At 41.6% G+C, this 16,113-nt stretch overlaps 1 protein-coding gene across 18 annotated transcripts in view; it reads left to right on the forward strand.

The window, feature by feature from the left end:
* The window catches only part of NAV3 (neuron navigator 3), a 560,419-nt gene that overhangs the window by 483,962 nt on the left and 60,344 nt on the right, over positions 1-16,113 (forward strand). For all 18 annotated transcript variants that reach the window (XM_075747242.1, XM_075747250.1, XM_075747259.1 and 15 more), the window contains 3 exons: positions 8,774-8,912; positions 11,794-12,070; positions 14,204-14,909. In XM_075747242.1, coding sequence (XP_075603357.1) covers positions 8,774-8,912; positions 11,794-12,070; positions 14,204-14,909 — 1,122 coding nt within the window. The remainder of the gene's footprint in view (positions 1-8,773; positions 8,913-11,793; positions 12,071-14,203; positions 14,910-16,113) is intronic.

Here is a 16,113-nt window from a genome sequence, read left to right on the forward strand (position 1 = left end):
CCTATTTGTACCCACTATGGTAATGAACGATTTAGAAGTGTTTGGAGGTGTTGTTCACATTTTGAAAGCTCAGTTGCTATAAAAAAACTAGTAAAGGTTCTTTTGCTAAATGTGTTTGTTCAGATTCCCTGAATCCCAAATCCATACACAATCCATGGGAATATGTGAGTTCCACTGGCACTAGCAAGAACGCGACTGAGGATTTCTCACTCCTAAGCAAGACACGCAAGGATCATAGGTCTACTACTGTGGTCTAAAGACCTTCATGTGCAGTACAAAGCATGTGACAAATAAAGTGCTATTTTTCCTTCAGAGTTACAAACCTCCCTAGATAGAACAGTTATTCTGATTAAATGAATGCTTTAAGAGAAAAGGTTTTGTTTTTATTTTCTAGAGCTGTATTCTGCAAGCTGTAGTTCCTGCTTCTGCTTGCAAAAATCAGTAATGAACCAAAGGAAAAAGTGCCAGCAACTTCTCAAACTATGCCAAGGGCAGGATGCATTGAAGAAACCATAATTTTCCATCAGATCTGATAGCACATTGATTGGAGTCTTGCTGCCTTCATATCGCTGATGATGTGCTGTGAAAAGCTTTTCCATTTGCACGCCTAGGCCACTTTGGCTGGAGGTGCTCTCAAAAATGCAGTACGCCAATGTTGAAACAAATTCCAGGCATTGACCCAGCTTATCAGTATGGTAGACTTCACTGAGCTGGCAAGTTTAAGGGCTTGTAGGAAAATGCTGAAAATAGAAACAGGAAGGGTGGAAGGAGCGATCATTGTGGTTGGGCGCTCTGCTATGTCTTGTCTGCAATTAGAGACCGCTTTGATTTTCTGAATCAAGTACTGTGAAAGGAGAATATTTGAGGTATCCATGGAGCTAACACAGATTGTTAGTACCACTTCCTCTTGTCATGTACCTTCAGGATTCATTGCTCTGCCAATGCAGTGCCTTTTGTATTTTCAGCCATCACGCACAACATCCAGAAAAATTTCTTGCATATTTCTTCAGGTCTTCATTATATAGGGTATGATCAAGTATTATCTGGCTTCTTTCATTGCATCTTTGCCCTAGAGCTCTGTTGCTTGCCTGTCTGCTGTGTGAATAACGTCTTATCCCATATAAAATATTCCTCATTTGGTTCATATACTTCAGTGTGTGAACTCGGATTATTTTCAAGCAAAGAAAACCAAATACTTGTGGAAAGCAAACAGAAAAGTGCAATGAGCACAGCTGAGTGCAATTTATCTTTACATTTGAGGGAATACTTGTGGGAATACGTTTATAATCTTTGTTCAGCTCTACATACTGATGTTGACTTCAGACACCTTGCTATTTCTAGAACAACTATGTGGTAGAAAGGTCAATGAGGGGATTATTATAGAGATATCTTTTCAGTACTAATGCACACTAATGAAAGCTAGACAAAGAGTGGAGATAGTGGAGACTAACCAATTGTATAGATAACAAGTTGTGGATTCCTCAACTTCATGGAGTATTTGATATGATTGAGGAGTTGGAACTTTGCTTGAAGCATTTGGAGCAATTTGTGGACCACTGGGATGAATGCAATGTTCATAGCCACCTTCAGCAATTAGAGACAATGTGGAAGTCTTCTCCAGCAGAAATGTTATTTATTGCTTCAAAATGGGCAAGAAGTGTTCGGATTTGAAAGATGCAAGCTAGAATTAGAGGATGGGCTTTAGCTAGTGCAAATATTCTCATAGGCACACCTAGTCCATCAGAGAAAAACACAGATCTTCGAAGCAGAAAGAATAGTGGTAATTTTATTGTGAAGAGCCTGGGCAAACTCAAAGAGCATGAGGTATGCTTCTGGATGAAAGTTGTAACACAGTGGCCATAAATCTAATCAGGGAATGGGAGGGAAGCTACCCCTTGGTGCTTATCACATGGTTGGGCACACTTTCTCTAGCTGCCAAGGTGAGGGTGCATTCCTCCTGCAGTACAGCTTCCCTGCTCAGATTTATCCCTGTGTATGACTGAAATGATGGAATAATTATCAGAATTATAAAGTTGATAAAGCTGAATGTTACTCATGCTGTGTGAAAAGAACTTAATGAGGTTGTAAAAGCACTCAGAAGTAACAAAAGGATGCCCGTGTAACCTTAATTCAGATATTTTTTTTTGTGCACATAAATTTTCAGACAATCATGGCTTGATCAACAGCATCCCCCAATCTCTAGAGTCCTTATTTTATGTAATGTGTAGATTGAGGGTGCTCTGTTTTAAAGCAGTTATTCGGCATTCTGTGTATTCCTTGTTATTTATCATGTGTGACCCCTTATTTTATTTAATATGTGCCATTTGAATATTTTTCTAAAGAGAAAGGGGCTTTTTTATGGTGCTTTTTAGTGTAGTGTCTGAGTATCCACAGTTATCAGACACTGTATTTTCAAAAACTCATTTGTGCAGGTATTGTGTCCATTTTACAGATGGAAAGCTGAGGTAAAGCAGTAGTAAGGCCAGAAATAGCTGCTGGTTTTTGACATGCAGTTTGAGTTGCTGGTAACTGTGTTGGTTTTGTGTGGCAAGGTTTTGGTAGCGGGGGGGCTACAGGGGTGGCTTCTGTGAGAAGCTGCTAGAAGCTTCCCCTGTGTCTGATAGAGCCAATGCCAGCCGGCTCCAAGACGGACCCGCCGCTGGCCAAGGCCAAGCCAATCAGCGCCTCTGTCATAACATATTTAAGAAAGAGAAAAACAGTTTGAGAGCGCTTTTGCAGCCAGAGAGAGGAGTGAGAAGATGTAAGAACATCTGCAGACACCAAGGTCAGTGCAGAAGGAGGGGGAGGAGGTGCTCCAGGCGCCGGAGCAAGATTCCCCTGCAGCCCGTGGTGAGGACCATGGTGAAGCAGGCTGTCCCCCTGCAGCCCATGGAGGGAGGATGAGGGGGTGTAGCGATTCCACCTGCAGCCCGTGGAGGACCCCACGCTGGAGCAGGTGGAGACACCTGAAGGAGGCTGTGGCCCCGTGGGAAGCCCGCGCTGGAGCAAGCTCCTGGCAGGACCTGTGGATCCGTGGAGAGAGGAGCCCACGCCAGAGCAGGTTTGCTGACAGGACTTGTGACCCCATGGGGGACCCACGCTGGAGCAGTTTGCTCCCGAAGGTCTGCACCCTGTGGAGGAGACTCACGTTGGAGAAGGCCGTGAAGGACTGTCTCCCGTGAGAGGGACCCCACGCTGGAGCGGGGGAACAATGAGTCCTCCCCCTGAGGATGAAGAAGCGGCAGAAACACCGTGTGATGAACTGACCGTAACCCCCACTCCCCATCCCCCTGTGCCGCTGGGGGGGGCGGAGGTTGAAGCCGGGAGTGAAGTTGAGCCCGGGAAGATGGGAGGGGTGGGGGGAGGTGTTTTAAGATTTTGGTTTTATTTCTCATTCCTCTACTCTGTTTTGCTTAGTAATAAATAAGATGAATTCCCTCTCTAAGTTCGGTCTGTTTTGCTCGTGATGATAATTAGAGAATGATCTCTCCCTGTCCTTATCTCGACCCGTAAGTTTTCTTTTATTGTAGCTTTTCTCCCCTGTCTAATGAAAGAGGGGAGTGATAGAGCGGCTCTGGTGGGCACCTGGCCCTCAGCCAGGGTCAACCCACCACAGTAACCTAAATTTTAAGATACCCCTGCAGCAACTGTAGGTTCAAAGCACACATTTGCATGCGTTACATCTTGGCAAGTCAGATGCTAAGCTCTAAAGAAAATTAGAAGCTCTTTATTGGTGTTCGGCCTGTTGAAAATGTTGATTAAAGCAATCACCTAATATCTTGCAGGTTGCAGAGAGTCTGGTATACCAGGGGCTTCAATCATGCTTCATATAGACCCTTTTGTTACAGAAGTCTTTCAACTTCTTTGAAAAGTGACAGAAGGCAGCTTGCTTTAATGCAAAATTCAGATTCACCCCTAGAGCAGGCCTCTTATAAGCACTAAATTAATGAAGCATTTCTAGAAAAAAAATAGTATATGGTTGTGTTACCAAAAACTGTGTTGTTACATACATTCAGAATGGGACTAGTGACTGCTGGGCTGTTTGCTTGCATTTGACTGATTTGACTGCAACCATTTGCTGATTGGACTGCAGAACTAGGCAGCACACAGCAGGCTGAGCTGAGCTGCTGAGTAAGGAGGAACCTTTGGCCAGGTAGCTGCAAAAAAACTATCAGGCATATGCGAACAGTGATTTTGAAGAGATTTATAAATTATTTGAGACGATACACCAGTGACGAGTGGCGTTCCTCAGGGGTCGATACTGGGACCGGCACTGTTTAACATATTTGTTGGCAACATGGACAGCGGGATTGAGTGCACCCTCACAAAATTTGCCAACGACACCAAGCTGTGTGGTGCGGTCGACACGCTGGAGGGAAGGGATGCCATCCAGAGGGACCTCAAAAAGCTGGAGAGGTGGGCCCGTGCAAACCACATGAAGTTCAACAAGGCCAAGTGCAAGGTCCTGCACATGGGTTGGTGCAATCCCAAGCACAACTATAGGCTGGGCAAGGAATGGATTGAAAGCAGCCCTGAGGAGAAGGACTTGGGGGTGTTGGCTGATGAAAAGCTCGACATGAACCGGCAGTGTGAGCTTGCAGCCCAGAAAGCCAACCATGTCCTGGGCTGCATCCAAAGAGGTGACCAGCAGGTCAAGGGAGGTGACTGCCCCTCTACTCTGCTCTCATGAGACCCCACCTGGAGTACTGCGTCCACCTCTGGGAGCCCCAGTACAGGAGAGACATGGAGCTGTTGGAGCGAGTCCAGAGGAGGGCCACGAAGCTGATCAGAGGGCTGGAGCACCTCTCCTATGAGGACAGGCTGAGAGAGTTGGGATTGCTCAGCCTGGAGAAGAGAAGGCTCCGGGGAGATCTAATTGTGGCCTTCTAGTACCTGAAGGGGGCCTACAGGAAATCTGGAGATGAACTGTTTACAAGGGCATGTAGTGATAGGACAAGGGGTAATGGATTTGAGCTAAAAGAGGGTAGATCTAGATTAGGTATTAGGAAGAAATTCTTCACTGTGAGGGTGGTGAGGCACTGGAACAGGTTGCCCAGAGAAGCTGTGGATGCCCCATCCCTGGAAGTGTTCAAGGCCAGGTTGGATGAGGCTTTGGGCAACCTGGTCTAGTGGAGGGTGTCCCTGCCCGCAGCAGGGGGGTTGGAACTAGATGATCTTTGAGGTCCCTTCCAACCCAAACCATTCTATGTTTCTATGATATGACATAGCAAAATGCACATTCTTAATGTGAAGATTATAGCTTGCTGAATTTCAAGGTTCTTCTCCAGTTCCTCTTGGGATCCAGAGGTTTCTCAAAGAAAAGGTTGCCAGAACTCGTCAAAACATTTTTCTCTTAACCTCAGTCTCCCAGATAGCTGAACTGCATTTGCTGACATTTTGTTTTAAAGAAATCGACACGAGGCTGACACCCAACAAGAAGAAAAGTAGATTTTGCCAAAGTTATAAGTAGCTAAAATGCGATTTTAAACAGGGAAGTGGAGTCAGGCATTAATAAGCAGTGGTAATAACCTGACCTGTCATAAACTCTGTAGGATGCATGAAAAGGGGAAAAGTAAATGAAAGATAAAATGAAAATGAAGCTTGTATCTTAGCCAATATATTAAAAGCCTACATTAAGTCCCTTAGGTACAGTTTGACAATGAACATTGTTTTGATGAGGGGTAGGAGGAACAAGAACAAAAATTACAGTGATAATTTGCTCCAGACTCCCAAGAATGGGGTTTCAATCTCAAGGTGATGCACATCTAATTTTACCAGGTGGTTTTTGTGGGGTTTTTTTGTCATACATTTGCTAGTCTAAAGGACAAATGAATATGAATCATCGATAATTTTTCCAAATTATGAATGAGGCATCTTCATTATCCAAAAATTATATTAACTCATCTAATAATAACTATACTATCTAGCAATGAGGAAAGAGGGCTGGAAAAGTGGAAATAGTAAGTGCTGAAAGGTAAAAGATTTATCTGCATGATAAAGTTAAAAGAACTCTGGACAATGCACTCAAATAAGCACGGGACAACAATTTTCATTGCCAAAAGGGTGGCAGATATGGTCTTGTTTTGTTGTAGTCTTCCATTTTTACTATGTATTTTCAAAAGATTGCATGAAGTAGGAATTGGTTTCTCTAATAGTCCTTAGAAAAATGCCATAAGGGAAGAAACAGGTTTTGGATATTCCTGCTTTTTACAGGCATACTGAATATCAGCAGAAATTTTGGGGTGCAAAATCCCCCAAATTTAGAAAACATCTTGAACACCTATTATAAGAGAAAAAAATCCAGACAAATATAGTGGTGACTCTGAAAGCTCAGTAGCGGAGGTGTCAAAATGATCTTCTATATATCTTACAAGACAGCTGTGAGTGTTCCCAGAACCTACTAATAACCCACTGGTGAGTGAGGTGTGATGAGTGTGAAACACCACAGAGAAGCCATAATAGAAAGGAAACATGATCACAGTCATTTTTGCCTGAAAACTTCAGCTGTTGAGAACATCTTTATGTGTTGTGAATCAGCTGAACAATTTCAGAATTTACAAAATGTGAATCTTCCTACAGAGAAAAACGAGCATGAAATGAAGGAGTACCAAAAATTTAAATAGAATAAAATAACGAACAAGCATGGAGAAACAGAGACTTAGGAAACTGATGGTCAAGTATTAATTAACATGAATATTGTACATTAAAAGTTTATGTTGCTTGTAAAAGAACCCAATATTTCTCATTTTGGATGTGGCTTCTGATGTTTTTTCCTTTTTTTTAAAGTATTTTCTAATGAGGGCGTATTATCTTTTCTAAAACCCATCCACATTTAATATTGTTTACGTTTTTATCCATCTTTAAGGTTATCAGTCTTAAAACTGTTATGCAAAGTATATTTCCATGTGGTACATAGCATTTGAATAACAGCTTTTAGCATCAGTGAAATTCCGTATCACATTAGATAGTGAAAAATACAGAAAGTTAAATGACTTGTGCTTCAGAGATGGTTCTTAGATGAATGTGGGCAGCTTATAAGGTATGAGATATAAGATATTATAATTGCTTAGATATTAAATTGTATTATTAAATCACTCATTTGTATATTACCTGGAAATGTTGCAGAAGACATATTTATTTGTAGTCATTGTACTCAACAGTGGAAAGCACAGCGCTGTAATAAACTCTTGCCCTCTGAAATATTTTTATCTTGTCACTGAGCTGGCTTACTAATGTGATTTTCTACCTTTCATGAAACAAAGGTAATGCTTGCTGCAGTTGCTATGATACAAGACTAGTGCACTGAACTTTCTGGTGCATCAGCACATATTTTGTACTATGCAATTCACTGTCAGTGCTGTTACCACTTTGTAAAGCCTTCCATGAACAAGTGGGCAAGTGAATTTAGTCTCCCAAAACACCACGTGTAAAATAAGGGTTCACAGGTATTTTCCTTGTTTGCTTTGAATGACTAGTAGCAATAGTACTCAGCTTTATCTCGACTGTGGGATTGAATTTTATATTTTTTGTAAAAGGCAGCTCATGATATAGGCTACAGCAAAACAAGGATATTATGTATTCTCTCTTGTGTTTTGAACTTTACCAGCACACATAAACCTGTCACCTAGCTTTGTCTCTTCAGAAGTTATGTGTCTAGAACAGGATTTATCAACCCTCTCCTCCCTGGGAGAAGCAAAGACATAAAGACGCACCATCAGTGGACGGTTCATCCCACAAACCTGAGACATTTTAAGTCAGGATGAATCACCTCCTAGAAGAGCCTGCTTTGTGCTGGTTAGAGTGGGCACCTAGAGACATAGCTTAAATGAGATGATACCTAACTTTTATATAGCTAAAACTATAGGAGATGAATCCCACTGCAAGTGATACGGTGAATATTTTTCAAGCTCTGTGGTCTGGGAATAATCCAAAACAAGATTAACAGGTGGAGATGCAGCAAAACTGGGAGTACACTGCTGTATATGGCAATAAGCTAAGAGTCATAATGTAACAACACCATGGAGAAGCAATTGTGTAGAGAAAGGTCTGAGAAACACAGATCAACCTCCCTTCCATACAAAAGCAAGTTTTTTGTGAGAGTAGGTAAATGACATTTCTGTAAGAGTAGCCTTTCTCTCATTTGCATCCTCTGTCTCAATCTCCCAAAGCAGAAAAGTTGACAGCCTGTGTTTCTTGATAGATGTATAATGTGTTCTCTGTCAACTCTGGTGACTGTATTGTCAGGGGATCCCATTTTGATGACATTGCACCCACTAGACAAAGGCTGAAGACAAGAAAATAAAACTTTTGGAAATACTGGCTTCCTGCTGACAGTTGATTAGGCTGCAGAAGAGATACTCCTTTTATTTTTCTGTAGCCTGGAAATCCATCAGGTGTCCTCCAAGCTATTAATAATGCTTTGGCTAGCAATACCAGGTAGGTTTAATGGATTTCCCTGCCAGAGTACTGAATGTGATTGCAATGAAGCATGAAACAAGCTATTTTAATGACTTACACCAGTGCTTGCTTAGACCTGATGTTAATTTTTTTAAAGGCACCTGGTTCCTTCATTAATTGAACAAGCAACTGCTTGACAGTGAGTGAACAATTAATTAAGAACGCTGAAAACGAATATTCATTGTACATTAGGAAATATTACTGAAAATTTTCTGGTAAACCTCTTGAAGAATAAGTAATCGCATCTATTGATTTTGAGATGCTTTCTGCCTATTGACACGCAGTACATAAAGTAGATGTGCTCCTTTCTCTGCAGCTGGGATGACAGCAGCTCAGTTAGTAGTGGCCTCAGTGACACTCTTGACAACCTCAGCACGGATGATTTGAATACCACCTCATCTGTCAGCTCTTATTCCAATATAACTGCCTCTTCAAGGAAGAACACTCATGCCCAGGTGAGTAGCTTTTCATTGCCATTTCTTCCAACAACCCACAAGCGTGCAGGATAACAAAGAAAAAAGTTTAGTTTCAGTGCCTTTGAAACAAATTAAATACTCATATTTTACAAACTCCTCTATCCCACTTGTGTGCAAGAAGCCCATGGACCCCGCTGACCCAACCCTGACCCATGGTCTGATGCCTCAGATCCTGCTCCCAGGGCACATCCCACTGCTAAAGGTGCCAGCTGGCGAGACCCTGCTCTTCCTGCCCTGGGGGAGCCCTCAGGTAGCAGAGCTTCTCTTCTCCCCAGTTAGGTCCAGGAATGAAAGTGTCCCATGGGCCCACAAGCTGACAATGCATAGTGTCAAAATAGAGCTCTGAGCAGCATACACCCACAACCTACCTAGTAGATATATACATATATATGTGTGTGTGTGCGTGTGTATATAAAGCTGTTGTGCGAGGTATCCTAGTATTTCTTGCCAGCTCCCCTCAAAATTGCAAGTGGTAAAAGAGACAATACAGAATGCTTGCAGGACTCAGTTCCCCATAAAAAAGAAAGAAAAACAGAAGAGTTAGTCCCCATAGAAAAGTATTCTCTGCCATGTCATCTCCTGTTTACAGGCAGGGAACTTCAAGATTGAACACTCAGCATAGGGGAAGAGTTGTTGCCTCCAGTGATTTGATGTCAAGTATTCAGGACGCAAGACTGACACTCCCAATTGCATTTAGACTCCTGAAGGCAGCCAGTGCCTGCAATTCAGAGATGCGTTTTGTAGATGTACATCGTGGCAGACTTTGTCAACACGAAAAAAACACATATTTGTAATTTCCTCCAGACAAGGGGGAAATAAAGTTACTTTGGGAATGAAGACTACTTTAATCTGCAGCAGGACAGATTTCAGACCAATGTTGTACTTGTGCAAAGGTACTCGCACAGATGCCAGTGTTCTTCAGCCCTTACCATCGCCTTTCCCACCCTGTCAGGCTCTCCCATGGATGGTAACTGGAGATCAGTTTCTTCCCTTCCACATCAACAGTGAGGGCCAGCTAGTCCTGGCTTGCTTGTTCCACTGCATTATCATCATCAGGACTGGGAAATCTCAGGCTGACTGTTTAACTATTTGCAGGTTTTTCATTTGAGTGATCTCATGTTCTAGCTGCTCAACCAGATATTATTTGCAATTTGTTCAGTGACAGAGATGCAGCACATGTTCAAATGTTGCTTTCCTGCCAGAGTTACTTTATGTTCTGAAGGCTAGGAACAGACCTTTTTCAGGTCTGCCTTTACCAGGCAGATGAATCAGAACACACTGTACTCCATGCTAGCCTGTGGTCTCAGCCAGAAGCTGAGATGAGCAGAATATATAAGTATTTTGCCAGCTGTTCTCCAGGTGTAAGACATACTCATGCAACGCAGAGGTCCCCTTTGGAGTCTTTTTAAGTGATTGGAGAAGTGCAAGCTGGCTATAGCTTGAGGCAGAAATTGCATATTTTGTTGTTGTTTTCTTATTAAAAGAGGATTAATATTGCTTTTCGGATCCCCTAATGGTGAAGAGAGGCTTTTAGAAAGTATTATACTTGCCATTTCTTGGAAATGATGCAGTTTGCTTTAAAAATGTATAGCTATGTGTTTGTAACCATTCATTTATGAGAAAAGTTCTGGGAGCATTACACATGTTGTAACAATAACACTAATGAAAACTCTCTTCTGAAGGACCCTGCAATATTTGTGTAGATGTTTGGGCTCTTTTCCCATCAATCCTTACCCAAAATCTGTGCTAGCGTCTCCAAAGCACATACGAAATCATGGACGTGCAGAGAGCTTTTGCATTTTGTACGCCTCAAATGACAAATATGTAAACAGCAACTGATTATTCTGTCAGTCATCTAATCGTATTAATCCTACTTATGACAGCAGTGCCTAGGAAACAGCCACAGAGGGGTCTCTGTGGAGAAGCAGTTGTGGCAACACAGAATAATAAATAGCCCTCCCCTGAACGCGATCCAGTTTGCAGTCCCGCTTGGGCTGCCTGTATGAGGATAGGGCTGTGGTTACATCAGGCAAAAGTAATGCACAGTGATACCTGAGAGCAGGTCCGCCTTCTGCTGTTAAAGAGGGGCAGAGGTAAGCAGGACTGGTGAGATGATGATGTGCAAATGAGGCTTGAGGCTGAGGTCAGGAGGCTGCAGGAAAACACAGAAGGAAGGGTTACAACAACCACTCTGCACAAAGAACTCAAGTCTTGTCAAACACAGGATGGGGTCAGTCTCCAACTGTTTAATCTACTTTCATAGCTTCTACATTGTCTGTCTTGTTGGGCTGCTCCTTGTTGGAAACAACTTCTTTCAATGGAAACAAACCAGTAGAAAAACCATCAGCTGTAGCACTGATAATTTTGCTGAAGATGTTACCGTTTCGCACTGATGGCACAACATACTCAGCGCTGCTGGAGCAATATTCCTAATTCGGTCAGTGGAAGGCTTGGGTAGGAAAAGGCATGAAACCAGACTGAGGTGATTTTAGTAGTATATTTAGGAATTGCTTCATTCAAGATTCTAGTGAAACCTCTCAGCACAGTGAAATTCAGAAGGAGTTGAGGAGTGGTGAGAGTATCACCGCTGATTAAACTATGTTTCACTTCATTATGGTTTACCCATGAAGGAAAGAGTTGAAATCTTTTGAAAATAAAAGAAAAAGGAAAAATGTCTTCCCAAAATGGGAATGTTTTTTAACTTTTGGGACAAGGTCACTGATTTTTTAGAAGGGGAGTTTCCATGGCCCTTGCTATGAATAAATCAATATGCTTATCCTCCTCCCCGCCCTGTGATTTAAGAAATCAGCAAATACTGAAGATGCTGAGACTGACCATTTCTCATGCAAATCTCTTGTAGCTGAAGACAGACTTGGAGAAGCGCTCGGTTACGGATAGCGAAACTTGGGGCAGCACTGAAGAACTGAAGAAACCAGAGGAAGACTTTGACAGCAGCGTAGACAGCAGTGGGAAGTGGAAAGGCCTTGCCTCGGCGCTGTCTGAAGAGTCGGAGAAGGGGGGGCAGAAAGGATCTCTCTCTGTTTCACAGACCGGATCCTGGAGGAGAGGCATGACTGCACAAGTAGGAGCAACTCAGTCCAGGCACAAAGCAGGAACAAGCGCGCTCAAGACCCCGGGTAGGAAACTTCTGTAGTTCAGATTACAGCACTGAAAATTAAGGCATTAGACTTCATTTATAAGCACTAAGAAATCTTTTGTCGGCTAAAAAAAAATAATGGATATTATAAGTGTGTGACAGACATGAGGAACTGTAAGTGTATTGGTAGTTCTTCTCATAAATGACTGCAAGCCAAGATTGTAATAATATACTAGCTTGTTCATCTCTATAACCGTCAGTTTGCTTCACTGCATACTAAGAATTTATTAATCAATCACACATGAATGTATCCATAACAAAATCTGTGATTGCATTTTGTTTTACTATCATTTGAGTATGTCAACTTCTATTAAGGAATTCTTAAAAGTGTTTTTGGACTCATCTCTGCCTTATCTTTGGTCTCTAGAAAAACCATACCTTTGATAATTGAATATATGCATAGAAATGGCCAAAGATTAGAAGTTGAGATAGAAAGATTTATCATTCAGGTGAGGAGACTCAAAATGAGTGTTTCTGAACTAAGCTGAACTGTCACATTCCAGATACTGCAGGTATTCTATAGACCACTGTTAAGAGATAAAAATTGTAAAAAATATCTTTTTACACACTTTCTTCAGTGCTAATTTTGAAAGGCCTCTCAGAAGTAGGAACTACTTCTGCAATCTAGTCTTGAAGCAAAAAATCCAAAGTTGGTGGAAGGTATCATTATTAAGATGATCTAATCTATCATTTTACCAGGGAAATATTGATTCTTTGTAGGACATTTTCTAGACCTTTGTTGTATCCTGAAAAAATACTCCATGAGCATTCTTTAGCCCCCAGTTGTAAAGGCAGCTAACAAAGATCTCCTCAGAATAAATTTGAATCCTTTGTGAGCCTCTTTTGTTTCTTTGCAAGTCGAAACAGCTAAACATTGGTCAGCCGCTGGTCTATAAGATCCCTGAGGAGCATTGCCATGGTCAGTAGTGACATGGATGCAGAAATGACACCTCTGTGATACCAGTTAAAAAAGGAGATATTAAAAGGTTTACCACATGCCAAGCTAAGTTTCCCAGATCTGTTTTGCTAAAGATGTGCAACACAGAACCGAGGCCTTTTTTAAGCATGTACTAGTAGTCTGTGTGCTTTTCATGTAGGAGTCTGATCTGTATCTTGGCGTGTGCATGTGTTTGTGCACTGGATGAAACCATGAGTGGATTTAGTTCTGACTTGTAGGTGTTGCTCTTTATTACAGTTTAGTTCCTTAAGAGAAATTAGGCCACCCACCTCCAAAACTTCCATAATCACTTGAAGAGCAAATTAAAAACTTTGTTATGCTGAATATTTGTTCCTTATTAGGAGCATACAATAGGTGCTTAAAGAGAAATTAAAATAGAAGAGAAATGGCATTTTTTTGTCTGTTTGTAAAATAGGAAGTGGGTGTTTTCTTAGACAATATCTTATTTAAACCTTTCTGAATGTCACAATAACATTATGTAAAAATATATGGTATATAGGTATGTGTCTGTGCAGTACTGAAGACAGCCTCTCAGAAAATCAAAAATCTTGAAAAGATATCAAGGATATGACAAAGGCTATCAACTCACATAATTGATATAGTTATAGATCAAAAATATTCATACCATGATAACATAATCTCTCCCTGATAATTCTGTGTAGCTAAAACCAGAACAAACTTAGTTATAAGCTAAAAAAATGTAATCAGTGCAAACCAAAGAACTCAATAAGTACCACTAATTTTGGCATACATAATTAATGCCATAGTTCTGGAAATGTTAATTACATGTCATACTTTATTTTCAAATATTATTTCTTACATATAGAAGTGCTATTAACAGAAAAAATAGCCAAATAAAATTCCTTATAGTTCATTCAGGATAATTTTCTACATCTATGCTCTCCAGCTATATATCAAACCGGAAATTCTCAGGAAAATTTCAAGCTTTTAATACTTAATGCTTATGTGTAACGTATTGTATCTGCTACTGACTGCTGTTGGAGGACTAAAGACCAAACTGGTCTGTTTTCTTAGGCCAATGTTTCTAGTTGTGTATTTTTTCATTTTGAAATTGCAACCATATATTGTTAAAATTAGATACTGAGACATGCAGCTTAAACACAAGTTATCTTTTGCAAATATACTTTCTTTCAGGAAAAACAGATGATGCAAAAGCTTCAGAAAAAGTGAAAACTCCCCTGAAAGGAGCCTCCATTCAGCGCTCTCCATCGGATGCAGGAAAAAGCAGTGGCGATGAAGGAAAAAAGCCTCCCTCTGGCATTGGGAGATCAACTGCTACAGGGTCCTTTGGATTCAAGAAGTCTGGGATGGGATCTTCTACCATAATCACCACAAGTGGAGCAACTATCACAAGCGGGTCGGCAACTCTAGGAAAAATGCCTAAATCTTCAGCCATCGGTGGGAAGTCCAACGCGGGGCGGAAAACGAGCTTGGATGGTTCCCAGAACCAGGATGACGGCGTCCTGCATGTGAACTCGAAGACGACTCTGCAGTATCGAAGTTTGCCTCGCCCATCAAAATCCAGCGGCAGCGGGATCCCCGGCAGGGGTGGCCACCGCTCCAGCACCAGCAGCATCGACTCCAACGTCAGCAGCAAGTCTGCAGGTGCTGCTGCCACCAAACTGCGAGAGCCAAGCAAGATTGGCTCCGGGCGGTCCAGCCCCGTCACTATCAACCAGACGGACAAGGAAAAAGAAAAAGTGGCCGTGTCCGATTCTGAGAGTGTCTCGCTGTCCAGTTCCCCCAAATCCAGCCCGACTTCAGCGAGTGCCTCTGGTACACCGGGACTTAGGCAGCCAGGGTCCAAATACCCAGATATCGCCTCACCCACCTTTCGAAGGTTAGTGCTTTTCCTGTGAATTCCTGAAATTGCAGTATATAAGGCAGGGATTTTCAATGTGTTGAAGCACTGGGCAAAAAGCAAACAAACAGAGAACCAAGTTTAAAAAAAAAAAATAAAAGGGTAATATTTTTTCACACAACATAATTATTTCTCTAAGGCCTAAAGACCTCGCCAGACCTGAAGTGGCTGTTTCTTGAGCTTAGAGCATTGTAGTTACATTCCTGTAACAACAGTTTGAAGGCTAGAATAAGTTGGACTCGATGATCCTTATGGGTCCCTTCCAACTCAAGATATTCTATGATTGTAAGTTTGTACTGAATATTACATGAGAAGTTCCCTCTCAGTACTCTGATAAACCCCCAAAGGGAAGAAGGCCCCTGGGTTCAGGCACATTCTGTTACGGGAACAGGCAATGCCAGAGCCTGGGCAGAGAACTGAAGAGCTCTGTAGATAAGTAAAGCATTTACTTTCACGTTGTTGGCAGCTCCAGCTACAAACGTTTCATTATCGTAGCAGATTTTCTACATCTTTCATCACAAACAAAGCTAAATTTCAATTGGAAATGCCCTGTTGTAACGTTTCTGGGAGTATAAATCTGGTTGAAATATAAATTGGGATGGAGCAGTTGCACTGTTGGCGAAAAAGCCAATAGTGCCCTCTTGTGCCTAATTTCCAAAACAGCATCTCCAGGCTGCTGGGGAGCTGCAACTGATTTTTGTGGGCTTGGTAACGTGTAAAATGGATTCTTATGTTATTAGCCATGCTTACTTTATATCACAATAAGTTTTGAAATTATTTCTTATTAATTTATGAGCTGCGCTTTAACTGCAGCTTAAAATATTTCCAGTAAGACATTAAGTCATCACATGACTTTTTATTTCAACAGTTTTAGAGGATTTGGGTTTGTTTTTTTCCATCATCACTGTAGAATTTTCTTCTGTGGAATTGCTGAAAGAAATTATGTGAAATACACTGCTGTCATGACTGCCCTTGGAGACAAACCGAGCCCATCTAGCTCCGGTGCAGTTTATTCTGTCTGAATGGTTACTACCTGACCGATGACCGCATGACCATCTGTGCAAAAGAACGACGAGAGGGAAATTTTACACAAATACTTGGATGTTTATTAAGCTATGAAGGATTTTGAAAGTGTATTTTGCAATCATTTTAGCTCATTTGAGAAGCAAGAGGTTTAAAAGCT

The sequence above is a fragment of the Balearica regulorum genome, chromosome 1 (assembly GCF_011004875.1).
Source record: "Balearica regulorum gibbericeps isolate bBalReg1 chromosome 1, bBalReg1.pri, whole genome shotgun sequence".
NCBI lineage: Eukaryota > Metazoa > Chordata > Aves > Gruiformes > Gruidae > Balearica > Balearica regulorum.